This window comes from Pleurodeles waltl, chromosome 9, assembly GCF_031143425.1.
Source record: "Pleurodeles waltl isolate 20211129_DDA chromosome 9, aPleWal1.hap1.20221129, whole genome shotgun sequence".
In the NCBI taxonomy this organism is placed as follows: domain Eukaryota; kingdom Metazoa; phylum Chordata; class Amphibia; order Caudata; family Salamandridae; genus Pleurodeles; species Pleurodeles waltl.
The window spans coordinates 324,202,723-324,214,757 of NC_090448.1; the positions used below are offsets into that span (position 1 = coordinate 324,202,723).

The following is a 12,035-nucleotide window of genomic DNA, read 5'->3' on the forward strand; positions in this document are numbered from 1 at the left end:
TTTCGGCTAATTTCTTGGTCTCCTTCAGGGGAACCCACAAACTCTGGGTACCTCTAGAATCCCTAGGATGTTTGAAAAAAAGGACACAAATCTGGCGTGGGTAGCTTATGTGGACAAAAAGTTATAATGGCCTAAGCGCGAACTGACCGAAATAGCCAAAAAAAAAGGCCTGGCACCTGAGGGGGAAAAGGCCTGGCAGCGAAGGGGTTAATGAAGTCCTTACCAACATGCTTTTGGGTATCTGGTCCAAACTCAGCACCAGGGCTCCTGGGAATAGGACGACTGGCCACCACTTTCATCAGAGCTGTTCTGGACACAGTGCAGTTTCGGGCATGTCCTCTGGCGAGTCTGGAATATTCAGGCTATGATACCGATGTTTCAGCCTCTTTCCTAGATTTCGATGAGAATGATTCTGAGGCTGCTGGGCTTCATAGCCTCCTGCATCCTGCTGGTGACACATGCCAGATGGCATATGTGTTCCCTGTAGTGGTGCCTGAAGTTCCTGTGGGCGCAGCATTAGGGGAATCTGCCAACATGATCCAGAGCTTGGATGGAACTGCAAAAGACCTGCAGTGGTCGCTAAAGAACTGCGATTGTGTCAGAAGCAGACCTCTCTACCCTCCCCCAACTAGATCTCACAGTAGTGACAGGTGCATCACTCCTGGGATGGAGCGGCCACCTCAAAGAGGTGGAGATCAAGGGATTCTGGACTTTGGTGGAATCCGGACTCTGCATAAACATGGTGGAGCTCTGTGGTACTGCAACACGCAGAGCTGGGTGGGGTCGTGGACCCTTTGTCAAGAGGCTCTGCGTCTCTGGACATGGCTGGAACAGCAGGTCATATCCCTTCTGGTTCAACATCTGGCATGTTCCCTTAATAGCAGAGCGGGCGAACCCAACCATCGATGCCTAGTGGATAATGACTGGCGTCTCCATCATGATGTGAAGCAAGATCTCTTTCAGCATTGGAGAGACTTGGTTAGACCTGTTCACCTCTGACGAGAATATGCAATGTCAGCAGTTTTTCCTCGCTGGAGTTTCTGAGGCGCTTTTCATCTTGAGTGGAGCTCAGGTCTCCTGTACTGCTTTCTGCCCATTCTACTCCTGCCCAGAGTTCCCTGGAAGATCAGGAACGACTGAGCCCAAGTCATCCTTGTGGCAAGGACTGGGCACAGAGTCTGGTGTCCTGAGCTTCTGAACATAAGTGTCAGTCCTCTGATCAGACTGCCCTTTAGGGAGGATCTTCTGTTGCAGCAGCAGGGGAGGGTCGCCACCTGAACCTGTCAACTCTTGCGTGGAAATTAAGCAGCGACAGTTGACAGTTTTCAACCTTCCTCCCGAAGTCTGCAATGTTATTCTGGCAGCCAAGTGTCCCTCTACAAAGACTCTATACACATTCAGATGGAAGAATTATGTTTATATTGTACAGAAAAGTCCATTGACCCACTTTCTGATGTTATGTTTTTTTATTCTTGCCCTGCAGGGCTCTGATATGGGCACTGTAAGGGTTACTGTTCTGCTCTGTCTGTCTGCCTTCTTGCGGCAGCCTGACCACCCTCTTTATTTAAGTCCCTATTCTAAATACATTTTAAAAGGGTCTTGTACATATGTTTTTCCCTTCTCTTTTTATTATGCCTCAGTGGGACCTTAATGTGGTCCTTGCATTATTGATGTGTACTCCTTTCGAGCCTCTTCATAATGTCCCCTCCGGCTGCTCACGATCAAAACTGCATATGTTGTGGCAGTCACATCTGCCCAGAGAGTGAGTGAGCTGCAGGCTTTAACATCCAAGCCTTGATTCCTGTCCATTTTTCCAGACAAAACGGTGCTTTGCACTAGGGCCTCTTTCTTGCCCTACGTGTTAACACCATTTCAGGTGGACAAATTATCTTTGATCCTACTTTCTATGCTCCACCACATCCCTCAAAAGAAGAGGTGCAACTCCATTGTCTGGACCCAAAATGAGGGTTGTTGTGCTACGTTGACCGCACACCAGATTTCTGAGTGGAGAACCAACTCTTCATGGGGTATGTTGGGGCAAAGAAAGGTCGGGAGGTGCAGAAATGTACCATCTCTAGATGGGTCCTTAGCTGCATTAAAATCTGACATGCATTGATGAAGAAGCAACCCCATAAGGGCTTGCACATTCATTCCACCAGAGCCAAAGCTGCGACCACTGCATCAGCATGTGAAGTCCCAGTCCTGGACATCTGCCAGTTAGCAATGTGGACTTCCCTGCACATGTTTACCAAACACTGCTGCCTGGACAGTCAGATCCGAAGGGATGGGCATTTAGTTCCTTTGGCCCGGCAGGACTTTCTAGTTTAAACTTGTCTGCAGTCCCACCACTGGGGATGGTATTGCTTGGGTATCTATTCAAAGGTAAGGAAGCAGAAACTAGAAATCTCTACCATATGAACAAGTTACTAACCTTTGGTAAAGTCTTATCTGGTAGAGACAATATCGAGCCATAGAGTCCTTACCGACCCACCCATCCTTTCTGCTCTGTTGACAGCTTTTTAGAGTTAGGAATTATCCCTTTTAGGACACTAGTTTGGACACATCAGTGTCAGTGCACTTCATTGCTCTGCACTCCTGGCATGGAAAGTCGAGAAAGTCATTGGCGTCAGCATGCCGAGGTGGCGTCTATACAGGTCACGGCGATCCCACTTCCGGTGTGGACAATGCCATGCAGACCAAGCCGGTGCCATCTACTGGTGTGCAGGGGTACCGCTCAAAAAAAATCTTCTTCATCCCATCTGACTCCTGGGGAAATTCAAAGGTGAGGAATCCGCAGCTAGGTATTGTTTCTATCAAATAAGAGGTCAGCCTCAGGCTGCACCTAGCAGGTATTGTGGCATACATGCAAAAGAGAGAAGACTCTTCTCTCTTCAGAATCTCTGTGATCATAGCTTTTGCAGGGGACCTCAAGTGAGTAACCCCACTAAGGGTACTTCATGACCCAATCTGAAACATTAATGTTATCCTCACCAGACTAATGGGGGCCACCTTTCGAGCCCATGCATTCATGTCCATACAGTTCCTCTGCTGGAAGGTTGCTTTCTTCATTGCAGTGCTCTCACTCAGATGCATCCATGAATTGAAGGCCCTTGCTCTTCAGAAACCCTTTTTCCAAGTACCCAAGGACAGCCAATCCCAAGTTTTTGCCCAAGGTGGTTTCTTCTTTTCACCGTAACTATTCCATTGAGCTCCCAGTCTTCTTTCTACAACCTGACTTAGTAGCTGGAAGAACGCTCCACACCCCTGATGTTAAGCATACTTTTATGTATTTACATTGATAGGACCAGCCCCTTTAGTAAAACACAACACCTGTTTGTAGTTTTCACCCAACCTCATAAAACACAGGCTGTTTCAAAAGTAGGCATCGCCAGGTGGATTGTTAAATGCATCCATACCTCATATACTAAAGCTAACAGAACCATACCTTTCCCCCAATCCCCCAAAGCACACTCAACCCACAAGCAGGGTGCTACTATGGCCTTCCTGGGAACATACCGATAGGAGACATCTGTAAAGCTGCCACTTGATCGACTACACACACTTTACAAAACATTACTGAGTGGACATCCTGTCAAGAGAGCAAGCTAGAATTGATCAGGACTGTATTTCAGACCTCTGCACCATCCACTGGCTAGCCATCGCTTAGGAGAGTACCGCTTTTCAGTCTATATACAGTATGTGTATCCACAGCCACACATTCTCGAATGAAATATAGTACTTATCCTGTAGGCATCTGTTCATTGTAAGTGGTGCTGTAGATTCACATGCACCCACCGTACTACCTGGGAGCTAGTGGGTGGTGCAAATATCTTTCCATTACCACAGTTCTTTCTAAGTGCATGGTCAGTTTTCTTTTCTGTACCTGCTACACTATTGTTACCCTTACCTGATGGCGATAAACAGTCTAACAGTGGAGTCAGTGACCATGCGCATCTACATCCAGAGGATGAATCTCTGAGACAGTGCGACTCCTAAGACTTTATTGAACAAAAACAGCTTGCAACATCCGAGCCCAACATTAGACGGCACAAGTATGCACAGCAAGTGAATCCACAGTACTGCATTAGATGAAGAGAGGTTTACTGGGCAAGTATCATAGTCCTATCATTTGGCATTTAAGTGTGCATGGCAGTTTGATCTGAATTTCACAATAAGACACTTGTGAGACCCTTATGAGCAGCACTTATGTGCTTGAAATTTAGTATGTTGGTTCTGTTCAACCCTGTGAACTCCTGGAGTTTTCAAATATTCTTTGACAATGATGATTAACCATAATGCACATAAGTACAAAACTGGAGATGTCTGTGTGACTGAGAGTCTAGAAATGGGTGAACTGGGCATTTTTTTAAATTGATAGAAACTGTTTTTGATCTTATTGTTTTTTGATCTTCCAGTGTAAAGCGATCAATGTGTATTCCGGAGGATTCTGTTTTCAGTGCAACACTTCAAGACATGGTGAGTGTCATCTTCTTCGTGTCCCAGTAAGGTTTGAGGAAAATTACCTGTTTAGCTTAGCTACTTAGAGAGCAGAAACCAATCACCTCTGGCTCAGAAAGCTTCTGCAAGCTGAACCCTTGAACATAGCACTTGATTAAAGACCTTGAGGATTTACAAACGTTGCTAGATATCAGTCACAGCCATACTTGATTGGACTCCTGATATCCAAAATTCTGTTTTCCTTGTTTGAGAGAAAATACGATTTAAGCAGCACACTTTCAATTGACAAACATTTTGATTTGCCTCTAACCCTTATAATCTGTGCATGGACCTGCACCGAAATTGGAAGTCACTTGGTGAACTCAGCTAAGGTCCAGCATGACCATTTTGGGGAAGATCTGAGGAGTGTGAGTAGTGTGTGTTTGGGGGGTGGAGGGGCAAAAGAGGTTCTGAATTGTTTTTTTTTCTTTCTAATATTAGCTCCCCTAAGAAATGTTACTCGCTCCTATAATGGAAACCACTGCATGGATTTATGCCAATATTGGCATGAAAGGATAACCTAGAAAGAGTGCTTTCGTTGCTTTGGTGTAAATCTGTAAAGTAGTTCTTGCGATTTAAAAAAAAAAGTTGCTGTGTTGCTATCCCTGACATTTTAAATTGTAATTCAGAGAGTCAGGAATCCTGTCCCAGAATTTATGCTGTCACAGCAGGTGTGACTCCAAAGCTGACAGCTCCACCGCACAGGCCATGGAAGTGGATGTCAGCCACAGTGAAATGTGCATCAAATGTTAGCCCAGGAACCCATCCCTACTCTTTATGATTACCTTGTCAGCCCTGTCTCCTTCCTTAGATCACCCAGGCTAAGCAAGCAGTGGGAGGGTCGGCAAGGGAAGGATTGAGGTGCATGCAGATATTTAGAAGGGCTCCACGGCTGCGACATGGAGGCAGGGAAAGCCCTGAACGCAATACCAGAACAACTTGAGTCTTCCAGTCCTCCAGAGAGAGAGCCCATCCTCAAGTAGGTATTCCCGCTGTTGGGCAAGTGTAGTGCAGTAAACACCCGACACGCCGTGTTGTGCATGACTTTGTTGCAAAAGCGACTGGCTTAGTCGGTGCGGCCTGTGGCCGCCTTGCTCCCTAGCCTAGTGTCTTGGCTTGTTTCCACCATCCCACACCACACCTCATTCCTAGGTTTTTTTCAATTTCAAGTGCTGCTGTAATTGCTCTGCCACATTTTTTTATTGGATTTGATTTGAATTAAACCCTTGTCGGCACTGAGCCTGCAGCCATCGCCACCCAGTCATTCTTTTTCACGTTTCACCTCCTGGGGAACAGGTGGAGCAGGAGAGCTAAGGCATGTTCTAGTCCACCCGAAACATTATCATCTATGGTTACTCGCTAGTATAGCATCAGCTAGGCCCAACGCATTACCAGACTCACCTCTCTTTGCAGGGCTTTCTTGAAGCGTAGTGGGGCACTCTGCATTTATCTGAGTATAAGGCTAACGTGGTCCAGCGTAATATCTCCACTCATTTGTATCCCTTTTTGTTAATGAATTATCACTCCCAGTGTGTGTACACAGCGCTCCTCATTACTAACAGAAGAAGTGTGATAGTTCACTTGAGGAACTTAAAGAAACACTACTCATGGCGCTGCTGAGCAAGAAACGTGTCCCACTGGGAAGCTGAGAGCTATCTGACTTAATTTTTCAAATAAGACATAAAACCGATGTTGAGAAAGAAGTGGATCAACGTAATTCCAATTATTTAAGAAGCAAGCAAAAGTCAATTACACAATTTTCACATATAATCACAGTGGCGGATCTGGCTTTACCAACTGAAACTTCATATCGTAATGGCAATACTGATACTCAAACCTTAAAACATTACTTTAAGAAATCAAGCACAATAACACCCACAGGTACGCATTCTGCTATCCAACTTGAAACAGTAACTGAAACACCAAGTACCCCACGTCAGGAAATCCCATCCACAGGACTAACAAAGCCTAGAAAACATAATGCTAATTCATTTCGACTATTTTCTGCCCTGATTCCTCTAGATGGCTATACCTTGCTAGCTACAGCAAAATCGTTTAAAACAACTGAATCGGAGTTAAAGCAAGCCAGACCGATAACTACAATCACACAAGCTCATCACAAAGTCAAGGAGCGGGAAGATATCTTAGATGCTTCAGTTATTGAGCTTTCATCATTGCTCTCCCCCACCCAGCAACCATGAGTTAATAATTTTAACAAAAACAGACAATTTAGGTAGGATCACCTTCATATATATACAGATGAATAAATACTAAATAAAATTGAACAAATACATCTAGAGAGAGAGTGTGCAGCAGATCATTTCAGCTAATAATGGACAGCCACAATACACTGCGATTATTGCAAATATTAATTCAACGTTACTTGCAGCTTCTAATGCTTTATCTTGACAAACACATAAACTGGAATTGCTGGTGGATTTAATGCAATCAAATGAAAAATATGGAAGCAACATTAACAGCCCCTACATTAGGCAATTCATCTTTTAATTGTGCCGATGCCCTAATTGTGGACAGGCTGTGTACTCTACCAGACTTAATGGTCCACCTATTAAATTGCCTAAGGAATCTAGACTCACAACAAACTCTCAGTTTTGCAGAACTAACATCTGACATCGGATAGCTGGATTCTGTCACGCACAAAGCCTTGGCTATCACACTAAAAAGCAACCCTTTGGGTCATGTGTGTCAGATTGACTTCACAGGGGCAGTCTGTTTTAGCGCCATGTCAAACAATTACACCATAGAAAATAATGAGATCCCAGTTGCTACTCAGGAATCTGTGGAAGAAAACACCTCAATCAACGTGAAGTTAAGTTTTATACAAAAGAACAGACTAAAGAAAAATAAGAACAGGAGGATAAAAATACATCAGCCAATTTTCAACACGGAAACTTGATCTGCTAACCCTATTAAGCAAGCAGTATATTACCCAATAGGTTTTTGATAGCAGCTCAAATCAACCTCAGCAAAGAACCCTGGAAAACTCTTTATATACTGCAGAAAATCCAAGTAGCTATGTAAATGGTAAACAAATGTATACGAGCATACTGATTCACCAAACTGTACAAAAACAGTCGAACAATAAATTGACTACAACATCAGGCCAAGCCACAAATTCTGCAAGCAAAAGCATTTTATAGGAAACTTAATTAGCAGTAAGGACACCGAAAATAACAATTAAGAATCATGTGTTACCTCCTAGCAAACAAGAAGATCACCGACAACAGTTGGACTGCCCACCAAGCGTTATCAAAACAAGTGATGTTCCTGAACAACCATTCGGGAACCATAAGAATGAGAGCATTGCGACACACTGCCCCAGGTTTAACTATGGCTATTATGAACCATAAATTCTACAAAAGGATGCAATTTACCCTTAGTTAACTTCAATAACGGATCTCAGATACACTGAGGTAAAAACGGCTGTTTGGTAGATGAAGTAGAAAAATAAATAAGGGCTCTGCAAGACATTTCAACTGGTGACAGACATTCAGTGCAAACTAATTTTCACGCCCCAATACATTTCGAGAGGCAAAAATGATCCGCTCCAGCATCCTTCACTTATTACATCAAATCCCAACACTTGAACACCTGTGCTCCAAGGACATAATTGGAATTTAGTTCCAAAGAATTCCCGAATATGCACAAATATAAATCAGCTGTACTCACGTGGAGACATCAGCAGCAGACTGCACAAGTACTTCAAAGGAAACAGATATTTACCCATTGGGGATTCATTGTTCAACCTATAGAGCCAAAAAAATACCCATTCAGTTATAATCTCTCCCAAAGGAGCCAGCAGTTTCAAAAAAGGAATAAACACTAAACTCAAAGGTCCACATAGGCCAGCTACATCCCCCACCCCCACCAGCTCCAAGTAATTCAGTATGAGTGGAACTGAACACCACAAATCGCAGGAAATGCTTCACGAGGGCAGCTTCAACTCAGGACGCCCAACTAGATTCGAGCTGGTTGCCCACTGCATCATCAACCTCATTCTATAACTAACATAGAAAAAAAAACACAGCATCGCAAATAGAAGGTGGACAACTGCAGCTAATGTCTTGTAGTGTTGGCGCCTAAAAAGTCTCCTAGATTCATTGGATGCCATACAATTCTTACACACAGGGGATTTTGTCTGGCGACAAGATACATGAGCAACGTGCCCCTATCACATCAAAGATTTTCATTGATCAACCGGCCCACCACTAAAATCAGCTAGCATGGTATAGCAGCGGGATGCCTAGCCATTTATTCATTTACACCATTGAAGTTTAAAATCCTGCCCCTAGTGACTCAGAATAACAATAGAGCATATTAAGATTGGGGGGCAGTCTGAAAAAATACTAATTAGTAATGTTTATTAATGCATAACTGAACCTACACAGAGGAAACAGAAGTCAAACAATACAATACTTTTGTGATTCCTTAAATAATCTGTTCCATAATCAGCAACGTGGGAGATAATATTAACTGGTGGTTTCAACCTGCATAATTTGTGTCGTATACCTGACAAAAGTCACTCTTTGCAGTTATCTAGCTTAAATCCACTTGCTAAACAACGTATTGCGTTACTTTCAACAGTGAATTTGACTGCTTTACAAACTGGTGGGGCAAATGAAATAGGCACACAATGGTTCCTTCACTCCTACAGAGGCGTCACCACGATTGGTTACACATTTTCTCTGGAAACACTAATGCAGGTGTGCAAACAATTTAGTATTGTTCAATGAGCTGATAGTATTCACTTGACGCTGATATCCAGTTTCTCGCTGACTTATCAAATAGCAGATGAAATCAAAAACACTGGGCGTGTCCTGTGGAACCGAGCTAATTATACCAGCAAAGAGGTTAAAATGTAACGTACAATCACAAAATCTGCTAAACAAGTGGCAAAAATAAGCATCTGATGGCAACACATTGGAGTATCTAAAGGATGGCAAATTGTTTGTACAAATATGGCCTGAACCAATAACTTCTCTAAATAGGTGTTTAAGAATAAAACGTAACTATGGATTTAAAGTGAGGAATCAAACTGGCAAAAAAAAAAAAAAAACTCGTACAACTTATTTCTATGGAACTCTAAAATACAGCATTAAGATTAACATCAGACAATATAACAGAGATAGCCTCAATAAAGAGGCATAATTACCGGACAAGGCTGTGGGCGTAAAAGAGGAAATATATGGAGGATCACTGGTTAAACCTTTATACCTTACTGGGCCCACATAATCGGGGCAAATTCTGGGACTGTTTGAGCACCATAAATAATAAGCCAACTAAGCGAGGGAATAAAGTCACTAAACCACAGTGGGTCGCTCTGTACAAGGCCTCAATGTTAACAAAACAAACATAAGCCTGAGCAAGTCCAACACGGATACGCAAACTAACCTTTTGGACAGTGAACCAATTATTAACATAATGAAAAGTGAAGAGGACCCTACAGTCAATTAGAGAAGACAGAGAGCTCAGGACAAATGGCTTCTCAGGTTCATTATTTAAAGCAGATCTCGAGTTCTGGGCACCTTGCTCCCTCTTGTTCATCATTTATGAATGCTCAAGTCCTGGACTCTTAGAGAGGGTCTATTCTACATCCGATATACAGAAAAGGTAACATCAGTGATCCTGCCAACTACTGATTAATAGCGCTCCTGGATGAACGAAAAGGTGGTCACCTCCATCTCTCAACATGGGCTGCAGGTTCTGTAATTACATTAAAGAATCAATTACACACTTGCTTTGTTTCTGCCCTTAATTTTTATCAGCACGACACACTATACTTTGGACAATGTTCCTGAAGAATGGAGCCACAACCTGTAAAGGTGCCTTAGCCTTGTGTTTTTCTACATGTGACAGAATGGAACTTGCACGGTTTGGAAAATGTACAATTATAATTAGCAAGAAAATGAAAATATTGCAGATCTGATAGCTGTAAAATTCTCCGGGATTATAATACTAATGCAATTTATCGATTTTAATTGATGGATTTTATTGTTTTTTTACATATTTATGGTAACAATTTTAAATAATTAAACCAGTAAAGAATTACCTGTATGCACTGCCCTACCTTGTGAAACTTCACTGAATCGAAGATCACCCTTTGAAGTATACGCGGAAGCCTTGCACTCCACCCCAAGTTGTACCCCAGCCTGCTTGCAGGAATGCTGCAATACCCCAATCTGTCTGGGTGCATTTCTCTACCTCCTCATGTTTTCGCCGTGGAGGCCTGGGTCTTTCAAAACGGAACCCAGGGTCCTCCATGCACTATATTAATCACAGGCACAATTACACCCAGAGCATGAATATAGCATTCACACATTGCACAGTACTGTATCCTTTATGTATTGTACTCCTTAAAGGAACAAACACACACCCAGAATGTACATTTAACTTGCACGCACTGCCGAGCACTACATCCTTCATGTACCGTATGACTCACAGGCACACATACACACAGCACAAGCACTCAACATTCATCCACTGTACAGAACTGCATTGTACTCTTCCCACATAAACCGCATGCAGATTAATCACCTGTGCCTTGTGCAGCACTCCACATTGGCCTAATGGATGCCAAGAGTGAGTTTAGCACACAGCAGCGGAACTTTGATTTAGTAAGCCTGTAGGCCTCACACCAGTGACACAGGTTAAACAGGACCATGTCACTCCTACTGATCACACACAGTATTCTGCCCCGACCGCGCTCCTGCATCTTAACTCCTAGTGAAGGCACTAGCTTTTCACCACTGAGAGTGTAGCGCTTTGTGCACCCCTTCCAATCTGGCAAAACCGTGATCGGTGAGATAAGCCTATGTTATGGTGCACACAAATGATCCGTTTTTGCCTATAACAACAAAAATCAACATTAGGGATCCAGACATCAGTACAGTTGGACACTACGCGCAGGGGTGCACGTAAAGTACCATGCAGAGAACTTTTCCATCCAACATTCCCCACTTGAAATAAGGGGGGGGAAAGATGGCTAACAACAAAAGCAGTGCGCAGAAGGGTTGGCCTCTCATGGTGGTTCGGTGCAGGAACTGCAAACAAGCCAAAGAGGGCAAATGGTTGCCCCCAGCTTGTTGACTGCAAGTCTTTTAAAACAACCAAAGTACTTAGTATTTTATGGTAGTGTTACATGATTTTGATGTGTAGTTTAATACCAGCCAGGTATACATATGATTAGTTGCATTATTTAAGTGGTAGATTGCAGAATGTAGGATGTTGAATGTGAAATAAAAGTTAACATTGTTAATAATGTACAGTTTGTTTAGGTTTTGAATTCTACCCAGTATTGCCCGCGCCCCCCAAAACAACGACATATAATCTTTCAATACCTTACAGCTTTTATGAAATTGAAGATAATGATTCGGGTCAGGCCCCTGCAACCTTCCTATACAGTAACCCTTCTTACCTTGCAGATCTGGAAGTTAAAAAAAAAAAATTATGAAAAATTAAACTCTATCCCCGACCCTTAAGCACGGTGTTTGAGGGGGGGGGGGGGCGGGGGCACAACA

The 12,035-nt window shown here is 43.2% G+C and overlaps 1 protein-coding gene across 2 annotated transcripts in view; it reads left to right on the top strand.

Annotated features, from left to right (window-relative positions):
• RBM6 (RNA binding motif protein 6) overlaps positions 1-12,035 on the top strand; it is a 1,032,809-nt gene that overhangs the window by 611,435 nt on the left and 409,339 nt on the right. For both annotated transcript variants that reach the window (XM_069206836.1, XM_069206837.1), the window contains one exon: positions 4,416-4,476. In XM_069206836.1, the coding sequence (XP_069062937.1) occupies positions 4,416-4,476 (61 nt within the window). The remainder of the gene's footprint in view (positions 1-4,415; positions 4,477-12,035) is intronic.